The sequence below is a fragment of the Rhinolophus hipposideros genome (genome assembly GCF_964194185.1).
Source record: "Rhinolophus hipposideros genome assembly, chromosome: 15".
Taxonomy (NCBI): Eukaryota; Metazoa; Chordata; class Mammalia; order Chiroptera; family Rhinolophidae; genus Rhinolophus; species Rhinolophus hipposideros.
This window is the reverse complement of record NC_138061.1, coordinates 17,205,198-17,224,418: the sequence shown is the minus strand read 5'-3', so window position 1 is coordinate 17,224,418 and position 19,221 is coordinate 17,205,198. Positions and strand designations below refer to the sequence as shown.

Below are 19,221 nucleotides of genomic sequence, written 5' to 3'. Positions count from 1 at the left end.
ACCACCTGACAGGGCAAAGCTGAGGCTGGAGCCCCGTGGGTGGCCACGCCAGTTCCCTTTCCCACCATCTCCACAGGCAGATCCATCTGTTCTAAACCTGTCAGCACCCCTCTTATCTCACAGTGCAGGGTCACTGGGCTCTGTGGGTCTGTGGACTCTTATAGGTCACCTGATAAAAAGCCCCAGAGGCTGGGGTACCAGGCTTCAAGCCCATGGGGAGGGAAGAGAGGTTGCTATTATCTTCCTACCCATAAGAGGCTACTCCACAACCTAGTGACAAGTTTTGTTGGCAAGAAGTTTTGGGGGGCTAGTCTATCAAGAAGGCTGCCATCAGGAAACACACTAGAAAATTCTAATCACCGTGATTCCAGGGCTATGAACACAGCTATAAATACAGCTATGCCTACAGCTTCCGCAGCCTCAGAAAAGAGGGCGGGACAAGCCGTTTGAGTACCTCATGGAGCCTGACAGTGCCTTACATCAGAGCCCAAGAGGAAGCTCCCAAAAGGTAGAGGCTTGGGGAGTTGGAGAAAACGAGACCTTAAAGGTCTTAGTTCCCGTATCAGAACAGTGTCGGCAGACACACAGAAGGGGGCCCTGGGGCGTCTGTAAACACTCTCTCTCCTGCGCAGGCTCCTGTGCCGAAGCAGCAGCGAAGCCGGGCAGTGTGCTTGTCCGCAGGCCTTACGCGTAGTGGATGATGGCGCCGTTGGGTCCCGTGCTGGAAATGGTCGGGAAGCTCAGGTCCACAAAATCGGCCTGCTGCCTGGAACAGAAAGGCGCAGAGCAGAGTGGCTGCACGGTTTCTCATGTGCAAATAACCAGGGCCCTCCCAGCCTCCTTTAACTCACCAAGGAAATAAATACAAGGTTCATAGGGCCCCAGGAAGACCCTTACCTTCGAAATTCCTCAGCTTTGTCAGCAGCTGAGATCTCTGTCACGCCACCTTTGGGTACCTAACAAAGAAGTTGTTTATAAATCGTCTGGTGTGATAAGTCATGTGTCTCCTACATATTAAAGAGGGTACACTGAAAGCTTACTTTTTTCCCTCAATTCCCATGTCTCAACTGTCCAATCTATAGGACACAGCTTATGCCTCATCTTTCACCAGGAGGGAATTTCCAAAGGCTCTTACCAAAGCTATCTAAAGTAGAAAGGTTTCTATCTGTTTAGTTTTCACTCAACTATTTTACCTCAGTACTACATCCTGAAACCTGTATAAAAATTCAAAAGCACCCCCTCCAAGGATATCATCCTAAGAAAGTCATCCCAAATAAATAATAAAGATAAATGCAATGATATAATTACAGTTATTAGGTGGTACAAAAGTAACTGCAGTTCAAAAGGTTAAAAATAACTGCGAAAACCACAATTACTTTTGCACCAACCTAATATTAATAAATAGCAAAAAATTAAAAACCTACACATTTGAAAATAGGAGAAATGGGTAAATACATCAGTCTAGCCACTAAATACAGTCTCCATTTGGATCATGTTTTTAAAGCCTCAAAGTACATGGAAAATGTTCACACTATCATATTAAGTTAGTAAAATAAACAAAATCATATCTGTACATTGAGAGACATGTAAAAATGATTTATACTAAAAAAATGATTTACACAGATGAACAATAGCCAAATGTGGAATAATAGTTTTACTGGTTGCAATAAGTGTGGTATTTTCTTTTTCCCAATTTAAGCTACTTTTAAAAAGTTATTTATTTAATATTTAAAGGGAATATGATATTATATAACAGCACAAAGAACTCAGGAAACTAATGACCAAGAGTCAATTTAATATAAAAAGTTAAATGGCTTAAATTAAAGTTCAAAACGTACAAAGATCTTTTTCTTTTAATACAATCAGTTTGCCTATAATATTATCCTGAGTCATTTTTCCTTATAATTAAGTTCCACTTAATTACAAGATAATTCCTTAACCTAAAATTCCTACTCTGTTAAGGAATTTCTTTCTTGTTACTATTTTCTACACTTAAAGAATTTTTAAATACACACACAACAAATTTCCAAGAACAACTTTTAAAAGAGAGCGCTAAAATCAGATCAAGGTCATAGATTTCATGGTCACCAGAGTATGGAGGGTGTCAGGGTTAGAATCGCATGAGAATCACGGTTAGAATCTGGACAATCTATATCCATAAATTAAACAAAGACTAAGAACCAACCTCTTTCTCCAGCCAGTTAAAGAGTTCACAGAGGGCAACGGCATCTTTAATCTGTTCAAACAATGAAGGCATTTTTAAAGTTATTACTGAGAATCAGATGAGCACATCAGAGCCCAGCCCTAATGTGATACTGAGAGCTGCACCTGCAGGGCACAGACCATCAGCAATCAGGGCCCAACAGGCGGGCTTTCCCTGTGACAAGCCTGCCACAATTCCCACTGTCAGGGGCAGGGCTCCTGGGCCGTTCAGCAGGTCAGGCACGATCAGGAAGGGGCCCACGCACCTCAGAGCACACGCAGCTCCCCCAGAAGGTCCATGCCTGTCCCATAGGGGTCGGGAAAGACAGGCCACTGGCAAAAGCCATCTCTGGGCCCCAAAGATTTCTAAACTTCGCACTGGTTTTCAAACACAACCTGGGCCTTTTAAGAGGCTTCACCTTCTTCATCCTCAGCTTCACCAACATCACCATCACCTACACTATCATCATCAGTATCTCCGTTGTGTTCTATGTTATTCTTTGCAAAGATGGAGCCCACTGACTGTGTTATTTCATTCTCTCGTTAACACCAGAAGGCTCAGAGAGGTTCCAACCTGTGCCAATCTCAAGGCCACAAAGCAGGCGAGGGAGCTGGGCCTTCTGATCACCATCCATCCCCTCTTCTGCACAGGCTGCTTTACTCACATGAGCTCGCCTCATGCCTTCTGACTCGGCAGAATTCTTCACAGCTTTGGCGATGCAGATGGGGGTGTAAGGCATATAGCAGCGATGATCCTAGGGCCAAAGGGCAAGCGCATGGGAAACGGAGCCTGGCCCCCTCACCCACGACCAAGGCAATCGCTCTGCACCCAGTACACCACACGTCAGACCAATCCTCTGAAGAGCTCCCGCTCAGGACCCACCCAGCTGGCCAACCCCTAGGGCCCAAAGACCTGCTTCTTCTTTTGGTTGATGACTGAACAAGACAAAAGAGGCTTGAGCTCCTCCAGGAAGATAAAGCACATCCAACAAGGTATTTCTCTTCTGTCCCTCACCCCCTTAGCTCTTTTGAGACTGCTGACTGCCAGCCATCAGCAAGATGTTTCCTTTTCAAGCCTCCATGGTGGTGGTCAGAGTTCACCAAGCGATCAAAGCTTGACCAAAATAACCCCTTTACTGCTACACAAAGGAGGTGTTTTCCCAAAGTCTCGGGAGACACGTGACTGACGAGGGAGGGCTCATGCTCCTTCCCCCTTGTCACTCAGGGATCACACGTCAGCTACTATTCATGGTCTGATCTTCAAGGGCTGGGAAAAACTCTTCCTCATTTGAGAACAAGTTAGGATCCAGCCTGTGTTACGGGGAGGGGACGGAGTAGGACGCCTCGCACTTGCACAGAGCGCTGCAAAGGGCTTCCGCTCCCTCCACCCTCTATTCTCTTTCACATACACGCCCCTCGGGAAACAGAGAAGGCAGACGTGATCCCCACTTAGGTCCAAGAAGGAAAGCTTTGAGTAATCGAGTGTCTTACAGTGTGACAGGGACAGGGTGTGATGGAAAGCCAGGTCTACAGGACCAGGTCTGAGCTCTCCCCAGCTTGATGGAGAACGACATCACTGGCCCTCTCTGCCAAAGGTCACTTGGCACCAGAGGCCCAGGGCAGGACAGTCAAAAAGGTGACATCTAAAGTGGCTTGGATTCCAGTCCTGCCCGAGCCCTAGTTAAAATGAGGGAACTTGTATCAGCTGCCTAGCACCACCCAGCAGAAGCTCAATTAAGAGCAGGTCTATCACTACAACTTGACCTTTGACATATCCCCAACTCCCAAAGCCTCTCTGGGCCTCAGATCTCCTCACATATAAAATGTTGGAGGTGGGGGGAGTAATGTTCTCCAAACTTCGGGCATTATCATACCACCTGGACAGCTCTTATCCTAGCTACCTCCCCCCAGACTCTTATTCACGTCTTTTCTTTATCTTTAAATCAACTTAGTTCATTAAACTCAACTTTCTCTTAAAACTTTTTCATATTTTCATGATCTCACATGCTATTATATTTTTTTCTAGTATACACTAAAACACTTTTAAAACAGATACATTTAAATCAACCTAAATACTAATGTGCAGCACCTGACATCATCTCTCATGTCAGACATTGGAAAACACAGGCCTCGGTGAGTTCTAAGGCCCCTCGCCTGTCAATATGGCTCCAGCCTAAAGGGCTCATCGGGGGGATGACACCTCTGACGTGAGAGCCAGTCCCGGAGATCTACCTGAACAACCTCTGCTTCAAAGACAAAGCCATGCAACGCCAGACCTGGGAAGGGGCTGGGAAGGGCGTGTGACAGAGCTCAGACGGGCTTCAGCGGCTACCAACCTTGGGGATGGCCTCACTCACAGCATAGCTGGCCTTGTCGCTGACCCACACCTTCTCCCTTGGGGAGAGGTTGGTGCACAGAACCTTGAGCTCGCTGATCATGGACTTATAAGGAAGCACCTGGATTCTGTATTCGGCTTCCAGGCTCAAGTTAAGAAGCAGGTGCTCTTTCACACTGGGGGCATCTATGCGGTCACCGTCAATGAAGAGCCTGCAGAGGGGCCAGAGGTGAGGTGACAGAAGGAGAGCTCATGAATGAGAACAGTGACCCACACACATACAACAGGCTCTGTCCTCTGGCAATCGAAACCGAGCAGCTTTCCCTTCCTCCCCATTCCATTCCCAAATCCTGCTCTCCAAACTGCGTCCCCTGTTTTTGTGTATATTGTCACCATCCACTCAATTCCTCAAGCAGGACCTGGGCACTGTCCTCCTTGATGCTCCTCTTTCTCTCCTTCATTAAGATCTTTGGACCAGTAGCCTAAATCTCCATCAAATCTGTCCAGCTTTAACTACAACCTGGCCAGTCACTGCCATCTCTCAGCTGGATTAGTGCCACAGCCCCCTATCTGGTTTCCCTGCCTCCAGCCTTCCCTACCCAAGCCTAGTTTTCACAGCCATAATATTCTTTATGATTTACAAGCCTGAATATGTGATACCCTGTGAAAAACCCATTCAATAGCTCCCAAATAACCTCAGGGTAAGAGCTCAAGGCCTTGAACTTCCTTTACGTGGCCTCTGCTCACCTTCTGGGCTCCCACTCTGTGTTCTGACCACATTGACCCACTCCAGGTCATCCACAAGCACTGTGGTCTCTCCTGCCCAGAGCCTCTGAAATGCTGTTCCCTATGCTTCGATCACCATTCCCCTTGCCCTCATCTACCTAGCCAACTCACATGTACCCTTAATCTCTGCTTCAATACTGCTTCCCCCAAGGGTCTCCTCTGACCCCAAGTCTAGGTCAAGCCCCTGCTGTAACACTTATAGCCATCCTACTGACAAGTTAGTCCCCACTCGTGTGCCTGAATCCCCGAGGAGATACTCATCTCCCCAACTCTAACCTGGGCCCCTGTCTGTTTCATTCATCCCAGCAGCCTATAGAGATCCTAGCACATAACAGGCATTCAATAAATGTTGTCTGAATGCAAAAAGCTGTCCAAATAGAAGAGCAATGGCAGGAAGGCACAAGAAACTTTAAAAGACAAACTGATGGTTGGATAACATGGGACTTGGGGTTTTCCTGTGTCATTTCTGACCTTCATAACAACTGGGTTTATTTGCATTGTGGATCTTGGATTGTGTACCTTGTAACTGGGTCTATACACCCTTTTTACTGGCTGCTAGAAAACTTGGAATCAAACATGTGGCCTAAACAAGACTTTGCAGCAGGAATTTCGTGAGCTAACCTCACTCGGTTTTGTTCTGATGTCCTCACCTACTTATTCCTTTATCTCATAGTACTATACAGACTTTCACAGATTGCAAATCATTTGGGTAGAGGCAGGATATAAATGAATACTGTTAAGGAAGACAAGAAAGGAAAGGTAAAATAGGCAAGAAAGGGAAGAGCAGGAGAAAAGCAGCGGATCAGCGGAATGTCAGGCAGTGACTGGTGGGCGCAGACCAGAAAGGGGACACTGGGACTCTGAGCAGCTGTGGGGAAAGACTTTCAGGTGTGGGACACACTCACATGATCGTCTCTAGTCCTATGATTGCGTAGGAGAAAAATACCGGATTGTGCTCCACATCTGATCCTCGGAGATTGAACAGCCCTAAAACAAACAAACAGAAAAAAAGGGTCCCTGTCACCTGCCTGACTTGAGGTTTTAAGGGGGTGGCTTGTAGGAAAGGGAACGGCTTACTATGGAAGGATTCAAAGGCAGGGAGCCGTACTTCCTGGTTCTACTTCTGAGCTGCAATTGCTCATGTCCGCCATGTGATGGCACCAGAACTGTTTCTTATACCACCACCTCACTGGTCCCAGGAGAAGGGAATGGAGGAGTTATTAGTAAGAAAACAGGAGAAATGCCTCCAAACAAAGAGTTGAAATAGTCCACCTGGTGGTGACCTGCCAGGCCCGGCCTTACCGCAGAAAAACCTCTGGCACTCCCAAATCAAGGGGAAGGAGCCAAGAGCTGTCTCCCTTCTGAGGCAAATGACCTAGGGTGGAAAAACTGAGACCCACCCAGGAGGGAAGCCAAATGAGGCCCTCCCTGTTACGAAGGGTCAGTGTGAGCCCTGTGGAGGTGGAGCTTCCCAGCAGAGGAACAAAAGCAGTGAGTCAGAGAGGCCCACCCAAGGGTCAGCTGTGCTACTATGGCTGGGTCCAGGGCCCGCCTACAGCCAGGGTCAGGGTTTGGTGAGGTGACTGCATGTTTGAGAAACTAGAGGGACCAGCAGAGAGCACAGACCTGGTTCCTGTTGCTTAGTGCTTTCTCTCCTGAGGATCAGAATTCCAAAAGACCCTGGCCTCTATTTTTTTTATATAAGAGTTTATTTCAGTCAAATTGATGACATGTGTTGGGTAGCAAAATCTCAAATGCTCCCCTACTGCCTCTATTTTTAAATGATGGCTTCTCAAAGTAAAACAATGAGGCAACATTTTTAACCTATCAGACTAAACAAGCACTTGAAACAAGATAGTAAGGGCCTGACAAGGGTGTGGAATGATGGGCGTATTCATACAACACTGTACAACCTTTCTGGCAAGAAAATAGCAAGATAGGTCAAAGCCCAACCATGCACATATCCTGTAACCCAGAATACCACCCCTAAAAGCCAATCCAAAATAGGAAGAAAATTATCAAAAACTAAGACAGCAATTTTGATGCACCAAGATTTTGATGGCAGCATTGCAATATTAATAAGATCATGGGAAAGTTGGAAATAACCAAAGGTCATCCTTAGGGGAATAGTTAAATAATGATATAACCATATGACGGGATTATCTAATAATCATTAAAAAATCATGCTTCTATGCTTAGAGTCTACTGATACATTGAAAAAAATCAAGCCACAAAAGTATATATGCACACAATATTAACAGTGATTATCTCTGGGTAACAGGATTCTAAGTGAGTTTTTTCTTCTTTCTATTTCCTCTGCATTTGCCAGGTTTTCTACAATGGGAATGTGGGGGTGGGGGGTTTAGTAATAAAGAGGAGAAATTTGCTTTATATGCTATTTTCTCTGATGTTGAGGTTATTAAGTTAATTTGGGGTGTAAATCACTGATACACTTGACAAAGTCTGGGGGCTGGGGATTGGAGAAACAGGACACCATGTAGTGGTAGTGTCTCTTTCTCCAGTGAGAAAATAAAAAGATAAGGCAGTGCCTCTTCTAAGTTATCCTAGGTCAAATCAAGTCAGAAAATAGCAGACAGGACAGGAAGGTTGAACCAGACTCCTTCAGATTCTAGAAGATAACAGAAGGTACTAAATAACTGTAAGAGGGTGGTTTAAGATCTAAAAATTGAGAAACTGCTACTGTATCAAAAGGCTTGGTGAAGAACTTGCAGTTCCTAAGTTTTCTGAGGTAGAAATATTTCCAGAACATTCTCACTGCGAAGAATTTGGAGAACTACAGGAAAAAGTATATGAAGAAAAAAGAAAATATCTCCTATGATCCCACTTCTCCACCTATAGAGAGACACAAATGTTTACAGACACAAAACATTTGGAGGAAATGTCTTTTCACAGAGGTTTCACAGTCCTGAAGAGACTGGCCAGAGGTGGACATCACCGCAAATTTAGCATCAGGCCCTGGCTATACTACTCCTCAGGGCCAGGCTACATTTCTCTCCCACACTCCCTGTAATTCTTTCTCCATCCTCCTTGGCATATCCTATAAGCATTTGGTGCCACAGTGTTTGCATATTCCCTGGCCACTCAGAAAGCTGAATGGCATGACCACATAGATTCCCAGAGAACCAAAGGAGAGATTGGGCAATGTGTCCGAACGGTGAAACCAGCATACTCACACGCAATCTCATCCAGGGCAGTGACCACAAACCACACAATGTTCCTCTCAGCCATTTTCAAACGAAGGTCTGCAACCTTGTCCTTCCAGGAGATGCCTGTAAAAACCAAACGTACGTGCAACTCCAGCCCTGGTCCCAGGGACCTAACTGCATCCCAAACTTTCTTAATTGGCCCCACATCCTAGGGAATGTATTGCTTGAGCACAGGTGGCCTGGAACCAAGCTCTACACGAGAGGTGTTGACTCTGTCCAAGCCAGTTGACTGCAGAAAGCCCTGACCACCTCACCAGCAAAACTGATTCATTTGTTCATCCCACAAACATCTCTGAAGAATCGAGATTTCCCTAGCACGGCATCTCAGGCGCTGTGCTGGTCACTGCAGTGACATCTCTGAGCAACACCCAGTCCCTGCCCTCACGGAGCTTATAATCCAGAAGAGAAGACAGGCAATTAAAGCAGCAATGGTCACACTGCCATATAAACACTAATGCAACAGAGGAAGCACTGGGAGCTTTGCGAACACTCTACCCTCCAGAGAGAACGCCTCCAGTCTTAGCGGACAGGGGACTATCACCCAGCACTTTCCTCGCCTTTCCTGCTAAGACCCAGGAATTCCCTGTGGTTTCACTCACTGTGACTACCAATTCCAAATCACTTGCCCTCTCAGACATAGCCAGGGCCTCCTGCTGCTCCCCACGATGAAACTGTGGCTCTAGAGGAGCTCATCCCATCACCACACCTCCATGTGCATGGGGCAGTACAGAACTCATGTCGCAGCCACCAGGGAACAGGGCAGGTAGGCCTCTGCCCTATTCACCCAGCACCTAGCAGTGTCCTACACCTCGTGGGCACTCAAATCTTTGCTGAGCATAAATCTTACCAGCAACATTTGTTCTCCCCTCTTCTACGGGCAATAGGTCAGAGCCTCTGCTTCAGTTTGAAAAAAATTCAAAACACGCTGATGGAAAATGTTTAGCTGACCCTGGGCCACTTACTGGACCCATCCCCCCAGTCTGCGATACCCTCTGGTGAGGGTGTCACAAGGAAAGCAAGCTGGGGGCTGCCCCCACAACCAAACGCTGCTTTGAAGCTCAGCTCAGGAATGCTATTTAAAACTTGGCGGAGAGTCTGGACTGTAATGCTTTCTTCCCAGGACCCCTCTGGGCAATGTGCCTACATTCCAGACATCCCCCATCCACCTCTCCTCTCCTGTTTCTACAGCAGGCCTCCCTCCCCTGCAGCCCCACCTCCCAGCCTTTCCCTCTGCACCCTTCACTGTCCTATAAATCCACACTTTCATCTCCCACAAACTGTTCACAGAACTCGTTCCTCACCCACCACTATCACACAGGCCAAACAAACCCACTCACACCCCAAAACCTCTAAAGCAGAAGATACAAAAGGGCTGGATGCCTAGGAAGGTAAGCCTACAAATGGTGCAGAAGAAAAGGAAATGGCACCCAGAAACCTCGAGGCTCTGTTTCCAATGTTAGACACGTGACAGGGGTAGTTGAGCAACTGAGGGGTAAAAAAGCCATCCTAGCAGCACCCAAGGTCTGTCCAGGAGAGCTCTGCAAGAGTAAGTTCTGCCAAAATAAGTGGCAAGTAGGTGGCAACAGTGAAAATCAATTAAAGCTACTATTTTCATCAAATGCCCCAATCTCCCCACATCAGCTCAAGCTTGAATGACTCAGGGGACGTGGGGGGAGACCCTGGCAGCAGGTGGAGGGGACGATGGCTGAAAGGCCCACTTGGCACAGCCTCCGCTCTGACCTGTGTAATCCAGGCCCAGGGTGAGGAGGGGCTTGCACGGGCGCTCGGGGCGGTCTGTCCAGATCTTGTCCACAAGGTTCTCCTTGACAGGAACGAGGTGGTGGCCAGCACTTCTCAGAACCTTGGCCATCTTCTTCCAGTAATCTGAGGAGAAACACCCATGGCCCAGCCGTGACGGAATGCCCATAACTGGCAGCAGGACTTTTGAGCTTGGCGCCTTCTGAAAGGCAATCCTTCCGTGGCCCTGCACTGGCTACGTGGGATGAGAAACTGTGAGAGGACTCTCCACCTCCAGTGGCTTCCCCTGCCCTGTGCCAGAATTCATCTCCTCACCTTGACCTTCACTGTGGCATCAAATCATCCTGCGCCCCTAAGAGTTCCACAACCCACAACAAACAAACAGGCACCTGGAACCCACTTCCTCACCCAAGCTGGAGGAGCCCAAGCTCGCTCACCTGTAGGAATGATCAGTGGGTCCACACCAACCTTGGATCCTTCAGGTAGGACACTCACCAGCCAGTCTTCCTGAGTTGGTGTGTCCTTCAGACCTATGGAGAGAAGAACTGATAAGAAGCAATCGCCAGCGGGCCCAAGCTCACTGTCCTACCAGGAAGGAGGCAGTTCACCAATATCACGATAGCAGGGTCATCATTATCGCCTTCTTTAAGGTGGACTGCCAGGATTTGGAAAATCTGACACTCCCTCAATCCTGGAAGCCTCTGAGAAATATAAGATGGTATATAAGGAAACCCAACCCTAAGATAAGGGTGAGAAGAGAAAAAGGAGGATTTCATTAGACCCCTGGTAAAAATGGCACCCTGAGAATCCCTGCAACACAGGTACGTAGAGTCGTTGCGAACACCATCTCATCAGCCTTCGGTCACTTTCCCACTCCCTGTCACCTGATGAGAACTTGGTGATATGGTGAAGGCTGGGAGCTGGGAGCTTCCCTTATATCCCACACCAGGAAAGGGGAATGCATGCCACAGTGCCTGGAGGGCAGCACTGCAAAGAAAAGAGCCTCGCCCCACAACCAGGCCTGACTGAAGGGCTGAGCCCAAGTCTCAGTAGCACAAAACAACCCCTTCCAGAGATTACAAGAGAGATACACAAGAACTGCCACCACCGCCTTTAACATGGAGCCCTAGGTTTCCCAACTCCCAAGAGCAAACAGCCCTTCCTGTTTCTAAGAGGCTAGTCATAGGACACCAGAAAGATATTTTTGATATTCCAGTTTTTCTTTAATCCAAGCTAGTATCTTCTATGTCTGCGAGGTATACGAGTACTTCTTTAGCAAAAATTTGATTTTTGCTAAACAAGTAACATCTTGGCAAAATAGATGCATAGAGTGAAAGTTCACATACTCTAAACCAGTACTCACCTTAACTATTTTCTCCACTAAGTACTGACAACCACATTACCACAGTAGGGAAGTTCAAAGGTTTATAAGGAAATGAGCTCACGAACCTCAGTTCTAAAACACTGCCAAGAAGCTGGCACTGAGTTGTTATTTTGCTATTTGATTCTTTCCTATTTTTTTTCAAACCACTAAGCAAGCCACTTATTAACGAAGTTTTTTTAATGCCCCCAGTATAACTTTCACAGGATGAAGTCATGTCATCTCTTAGCAGACAGATATTTGGCAAAGCCCCAGGGATGAGTCACCCACCAACCAAACCCACCAGAATCTCCCAACACAGGAGAGACGCCTGAGGAGAGGTAGACGTAGGGGAGAGGAGTCTCAGGGAAGAAACTCGAGGGGCTTGGAAGGGAGATGGACTCATCCCTTGGGGCTGCCACACACCTACTATAAGGAACAGGCAGACAGTATCGCTCCTCTGATTCTGACCCCCACGTGCTAACAGACCTAACTAACAGCTGGAGATGTGGGCCCCAAAGAGAGATGTCCACACCTCAGGGGTACACTGAGTGATCCACTGGGGTGCAAACAGAAAATACTAGAATTTCTATTTGTATTTATTTTTTCTAAAAATAATAAAGAAATTAATCTTTGCTCCTATCTGAAATAGACAGACACTAGCACATATATATAACATATAAACAAATAAAAATATATATATTAAGCGTACAGGAGCCATTCACAGAGATATACAATTGAAAAGTATAGAAGTATAGGCCTAGAACCCCACAGCCCCAAATGCCTGTGTGTGTGTGTGTGTGTGTGTGTGTGTGTGTGTGTGTGTGACAGTGAGAGTGAGAGAGTGTGTTTGTGTGAGACAGAGGCGGGGGGGGGGGTGGGGGGGCTTTGGCAATAAATCCATTGCCAGGACAAAAACAATCCTGAGGCCTCCCTAAGACAAACAACACATGTATATACAGATAGAGGGTATGACATGCACGTGTGCACACGCGCATGTATACACACACACACACACACACACACACACACACACACACACACACCTCAGTAGGCTAGCTGCTTGGGTCTTGGTGTCAACTCAACTCAACTCAGTGTCAACAGCCTCTGTTCCCTGAACTGTGAGTCTGGTGACAACCTGCTTTCCTCATTTCTTCCTAAAACAAACAAGAAATATCAGTTATTTGCTTCATCTTCTTTTGCCTCATCTTCTCTTCCTCACTTGGCCCTGATAGCCCCTTTTCCCTCCTTATCTTCTACTCTCCAAGTTCAAAATTCGGGAGAAACAGACCTTTGTACAACTACTAAAACCATGTTCCTAAAGACTATTTTCATAGAAAATAGTCAAAGAAAAATACACACAGCACAAAATTAAATGAAAAACCAGAGTGTACACACACACACACACACACACACACACTCATTATTCGATAAACACTGAGCTCTACGCTGTCTGTATTTCTTTAATGCTCACCATTTTATGTGGTACTTACTACTATTATCCCAATTTACAGATGAGGAAACTGAAGCACTAAAAGTAGAGTGACTTTCTTGCCCAAGAAAGTTCCAGACCCATACTCCTGCCCTGTGCTCTTCTCCAAAGCTGAGCTGCCAGAAGACAAGTCAGGATCCTCAGAGAGAAGGCTTCCTAGCCTCCGCTGCAATGGCCCCTTAACTTTCTCTTGCTCTGACATGGGGTGGTGAAGAGCAGTGGAAAGGCCCCCAGTCATGCACGAGTCAAATGCATGGCAAGGGGTGTGACATGCAGCAAACCACTGTCCTTTCTGGCCCTCAGTTTCCCCTAAAATGAGCATCAGGAACCAGGACCTTCTAAAACTGAACAGTATATCTATAACGATGCTATTCTCTTAGTTTTCCTTGTGCCATGAACTGGACTGTATCCCCTCCAAATTCATATGCAGGAGCCCTAACCCTCAGTGTGACTGTATTTGGTGACGGGGGTTTTAGGAGGTCATTAAGGTTTAATGAAGTCATAGGGTGGAGTTGTAATCTGATAGGACTGGCAGCCTTATAAGAAAAGGAGCTAGAAGTCTAGCCACATAAAGACACAGTGACAAGATGGCCATCTGCAGGCCCGGAAGAGAGCTCTCCACAGAACCTGATCACGCCGGCTCTGACCTCAGACTTCCAGCCTCCAGAAGTCAGAAAATAATTTTCTGTTATTTAAGCTACTCAGTCTATGATATTTTGTTATGGCAGCCTGAGCAGATGGAGACACTTTAGATTCTAAATAGGGTTAACATCAGAAGCCCTGAGGAGCCCTACGGTCCCTTCCCAGAACTGACCAACCAAGGCTGGGAGTGACCATGCCTCTACACACCCATCTTCATGAGCGTCCAGTTGCTGTCCATCTGCTTGGCAGCCTGAAGAAAGTAACGCCCATCGGTCCACAAGGCTGCATGCTCTTCTGTGACAATGGCTGTGCCTGGAGCGAGGGAGCAAAGACATGAGAAAGGTTTCTGACAATGACCCAGAAGCTGCACAAAATGACAGCAGATGGGCAAGCACAGTGAGAAGCACCAGCTCCTGAGAGGGCCAGCCACCCACCACCACTCTGGTGGGGCCTCTGAGTCCAGGAGCACGTACGCGCAGGCAAGAGAAGACAACGCCTCTGAGAAGCAGCTGTGGGCCAGGCTCTGAGGAAACGGTTCTGAGGCATCCCTGGCCATCTGCATACTGGTGTCTGCACAGGAAGGACCCAGCTGTGCTGCACACGTCCAGGACAGTAGCACAGAGGACTGTGGACCTAGGGCCAAAGTGGCCTCATATTCCACAAGGCAGGTAGAAACGGCGCCTGCGCAGTGATCGCCACCGGACACCTCAATGGAGGGGGCCACCTTTCCAGAGAGAGATCAACTGGACCCTGGGAGTGCTCAAGATGACTCACGGGAGTTTATGCTTCCCACCTCTACCTGCCCTCGGTTCCCACAGGCCTGGCAGAACTCAGGGCTTTCGGCAGAGGTCTCTGCCAAAACCAATCCTACCTGCCAACCAACACAAGCACTTACATCAAAGGAAGCAGTGGGCTAACTCCATGGAGAGAGGAGCTCTCACCAACTCTAGTTAGCTGAAGGGATGTGAGTCTGAACGGAATAACCCACCCAAAACTCAAGGGCACAACAGCTTCTTTGGAAAAGTTAGGACAGGGCACCAATGTACTCGTAGCTCCACATTTAACCTGTCATTTAAGCAGAAAGTGAAAACACAGAAACTGAAAGCCAGGCACTTGGAGAATTAAGCAGGACCAGTAAGCTAAGGTGGGAGCGCTGGGAGTTATTAGTGTCCCATTACTTACCTGGAGTGCTAGTTGCACAAGTATATTCTGTTTAATTGATATGATTTTCTGTATTAATGTTATATTCCATAGAAAGCTCAAAACATTTCTTAAATTAAAGCTTTGAAAGCAAAGGCACAGAGAAAAGAATTACTAAAAGGTGACCTTAGGGAGCTGAAGGATGCTGGGAACTCACACCTCCCTGCAGGGGCTCAATGCGGAACGTCTGGTTTGCATTTTCTTTTTGGTCCTATATCATAGGCTAACACTCATTCCAGTTATTTTTGGGAGGTGAACAAAAGTACAGAGAGAACAGAGCGAATTTAGCGACTCACCCGCAGAGCCATCGAATCCAGAGACGAAGGCCCGCCGGCAGTCACACGGAGCAATGTACTCACTCTGGAAAACAAAAGGGACAACGAATTGGACTCCGCCAGCCATGGCTGGGAACCTCTGCTCCGCTCTGTGCTAGGCCCAGCAGGGACGACAAAGGCTGGCGAATCCTTGGCACCTGCCTTCAAGGGAAGGACAATCTAGCTGAAAAGGCAAGCTGAACATTAAAAAAGAAAAAATGAAGCGCACACTGCAGAAGACCATAATTAATTAAAGGCTGGAAGAGCTGTTCCCTTTAGCCTCTATTTCCTCATCTGGAGAACAAAGCAAGTCAAGAGAAACACAGATCAAAACTGCTTTTGTCCTCACTGAGATCCTACTCAAAAAGCAAACCAGTGGACTTCCCCCTCCCTTATCACTGACATTTAGGCATCTGTTATTTTTCTGAAAAGTAAGGATGAATATCTGTTTCAAGGGCCAATAATTCACTAACTTAAATCTCGTAAAGTTTTAGCTTGTTTCCAAACTTCCTGTTTGTGTCCCCCTCCAAAGTAGTGTCACCAATCGCTCCCCCACAGACCCTGTCCCTTCCTGTTAGGGAAAGAGAGGAAATGCTTCCTCCAACCCAGGAGACTAGCAAAATGAGATGTCACATCCAAATCCAGTCCTTCCCAGATGAGAATATCCTTGCCTCTTAATGGAAGGGAGTCAGGGACTGAAGAACGTAAGTGGCTCTCATTCCTGGGCAGAGGGTATGAGGCCACAATATATAATTTCTGGTAATAGCCAGTGAGGCACAGAGAGTTAAGTAACTTGTCCAAAGTCACACAGCTAGTAAATAGCAGAGGCGGGAATTGAACCTGGGTCATCAGCTCCAGGAAGCCCGATATATATGCCATGCTGCCCCCATATGACACATTATCTCATCCTCGTAACAACTCTCCAGGATAAGACCAGTAGCAAATAAGAAAACGGAGGCTCAACGACAGACTCCGTAAGTAACTTGCCCACTACCAGGTCAACAGCAGGCCCAGGATCTGGTCTGCTAAAGGCATACGTGTCCCACTTCTGCTGCGTGGGTGAGAGCTGCTCCTTTCACCACAGCAGCCACAATCACATCCTGAAAGCAGCTGCAAGACCACTCCCCATGGAGATGCTAGAAGGGCCAGCAGAGAGAATCACAATGGCAGAAGAAAGAGCTCTGAGCCATCCCTGAGCTCCAGGGAACCAGCAACGTGCTCTGCAACAAGTCTTGTCACCTCTCTTGGCCTCAGTTCCCAATTTCTAAAACGGTCATTTCAGACTGCTAAATGCCAACAGCAGGCACATGTTTTATCCCCAAAACGTGAAGGAATATTTAATAGATAGCACTAAGGACATAGAAAGAAATGGCTGCCAACATTATGAACTGTAGAATACTCGTTTGTTTATTAACCCAGTAACCACTAGTGCAAGACTAAAAAAAGGCAACAATGGGTGGAGGGAGGGGTGGGAGGGAGGGGTCCCACCCTTCTCCTAGGACTGTTGTGAGGAACTTGAGTTAATGTTTAAAACAATTCACCAGGAACCTGAGTGCTGCATATATGCAGTGGACGAGAGATTATTGATTTCTTCTTCCTGGATTGTGGTGAAAAAGCATCGAAGAGGCTGGGAGAACTAAGTTAACAAAAATAACTCTTGTGCTAAAAGTCACAGTGCACGATGGGGAAGACACAGAGAGGGCACTCTCCACAGAGCAGGAGGCTCCCCTGGCTTGGGGTTCTTCCTCCTGTGACATAGGAGCAAGGGGACAGGCAAAGGGTGGGCAGAGAAGGTGCTGCTGCTCTTAGCCCGGCTGCACTCGTCCCCTCGGGGACACAGTCCTCGAGGAATGCCCCACCTCTATCTGGGCAAGCCTGAGAGGAGGGACAGGGCAGCCACAGGCGTTTACCTAGAGTTGCTCATCAGCAAAGGCAGGAGGAAAGTGTCTCCAAAGGGAGGTGAGACTGGCAGCAGGTGGGCATGTTTGGGATCAGGATGAGGCCTGGGGTAGGAACGTCTAGACATGACCTAAACGGCCAACATGCCAGAAAGGCATCGCTTACCAAAGCTGTCACCTCCACACCAACAGGCTCAGCAGAGGCCAGACAAGCACTGGGCCTGGGCCTCTTACTCTTCCCCCAGCCATGAAGCTGGCAAAGCCCAGGAATATTCTCCCTAGAGAACAGCAAAAGGTCTAAAAAAGCCAAGGTCGTAGCCGGCAAGGAAAAAGGCTCAGAAACACAGCCGTTGGCTTTTTCTCCAAAACCATCTATTTCTCTCCAACTCTCATATCAATACTCAGTCCAAGCCTCCATCATCTCTACGTGGACCACTGCCCTGACAATCCACACTCCGAGTGAGCTTTTCAAAAGGCTGACCCACTGTAGACTCCAGATCTCCGGAACCATAAGATGTAAATTTGTGTTGTTTTAAACCACTAAGTTTGTGGTCATTTGTTACAGCAGCACTAGGAAACTAATACTGTATCCAACAGGAAAAACACCAGAAGGGGTTATAGCTGAGGTTTCAAACTCAAATGCCTTAGAATTCGGGCAGGTAAACCCAAGGAGCACAGCAGGAGGAGGGGGTGTCTTATCTAGAGAGCAGCTCCTACTCAGCTCTGATTCCTGTGGTGCTGGAATGCAGGCCACATACCGCCAGCCTTCAGTACTTCAGGAGAAGAAAAACATATATGAGTTCAGGAGACATCAACCAAGTTTTAAATGTTAGCATCTAATTCAAACAATGTAAACAATACACAGCCAAATGAAGCACATCTGTAAACTATTGGAAAAACAAAAGCCTTAGCCATCTCTCAAAATCCAGCCCAAATGCACCATCTTCCACAAAGTTTTCTGACCCATGCAGCTTTCAGAAATATCCCACATCTCTGGATTTTTACAGGGCCACCCACACTAGCATTTATTCATGCCCTGCCTTGAGTGATAACAAATAATATTGGCTAAGATTCACTAAATACCTACGAGTTGCCAATAACTATATTCATTTCCTCTAATTCTAATCCCAGCAGCAGCTTTGGAAGGTCTCATCCTCCCCATTTAACAGATGAAAACCAAAGTTCAGAGAAGTAAATTACTTATTTCTTCAAGGAACCACTGCTCTGAGTGGCAGAGCTGAGATCTGAGCTCAGGTCTGACTCTCAAAAGCCCATTCTTTGTCACAATGCCAAAACACCTCTTATTCTGTTCAGAGATTGTGCGCATCGGGTCTGCACACCTGGATTCTACACGCTGAGGTAACAAGAAACACATGGCCTGCCCCGCATTTACCTCTCCCTTCGTTGCCTACACCCAGAACTCACGTCTGTGTGCAAGCCTGGCTCCCTCACTTAGTAGCCGGGGAAAACTTGGGCTTCATTTCTTCATCTGTAAAACAGGGATGAGAAAAATGCCTACCTTGGAGTGTTGAGGTGAGACATAAAGCAATTAGCATATGCTAAGCTTCTGACAAACAGAGGTGCTTACAACTATGCACAGGCAATGTGCTGTGCCCCATAGGAAACAAAAAAGTATCTTCTCGGAGTAGACAACCCAGCCAGCAGTTAGACAGATATCCATGAGATATTAGCGCTAATAAACAGCCACATAAAGTATACTGAATATGCAACATGGCTTTTGCTACAGTTTCAAGGATGCTCAGATCTGCGTGTGACCTGGGCCACCGTGGATAGGTGAAGAGAAGCAGAAAGCCATCCAGGGAGAGGGAAAGACAAGAGAAGGCCCAGAAGGAAGGTCTGTGGTGGGTAAAGGGGGGAGAGCCAAGTAGCCTGACTGCTGGGGCTGAAAGTTCAAAGGAACGCAGCAGATTCCTGGAAGGGTAGGCTGAAGACAGTGGTCAAGGTCCTCAAACATCATACTAAGAGGAATGAACTTTATCTTGCAAG

At 47.2% G+C, this 19,221-nt stretch overlaps 1 protein-coding gene across 9 annotated transcripts in view; it reads right to left on the bottom strand.

Annotated features, from left to right (window-relative positions):
- Positions 1-19,221, bottom strand: part of XPNPEP1 (X-prolyl aminopeptidase 1) — a 48,495-nt gene that overhangs the window by 11,883 nt on the left and 17,391 nt on the right. For 6 of the 9 annotated variants that reach the window (XM_081074945.1, XM_081074948.1, XM_081074953.1 and 3 more), the window contains 11 exons: positions 15,299-15,362; positions 14,010-14,114; positions 10,746-10,838; positions 10,291-10,434; positions 8,518-8,613; positions 6,229-6,310; positions 4,539-4,749; positions 2,868-2,957; positions 2,186-2,236; positions 898-956; positions 689-766 (listed from right to left, as the gene is read on the bottom strand). In XM_081074945.1, the coding sequence (XP_080931071.1) occupies positions 689-766; positions 898-956; positions 2,186-2,236; positions 2,868-2,957; positions 4,539-4,749; positions 6,229-6,310; positions 8,518-8,613; positions 10,291-10,434; positions 10,746-10,838; positions 14,010-14,114; positions 15,299-15,362 (1,073 nt within the window). The remainder of the gene's footprint in view (positions 1-688; positions 767-897; positions 957-2,185; positions 2,237-2,867; positions 2,958-4,538; positions 4,750-6,228; positions 6,311-8,517; positions 8,614-10,290; positions 10,435-10,745; positions 10,839-14,009; positions 14,115-15,298; positions 15,363-19,221) is intronic. The other 3 variants (XM_081074947.1, XM_081074951.1, XM_081074946.1) reach the window with 2 other exon arrangements.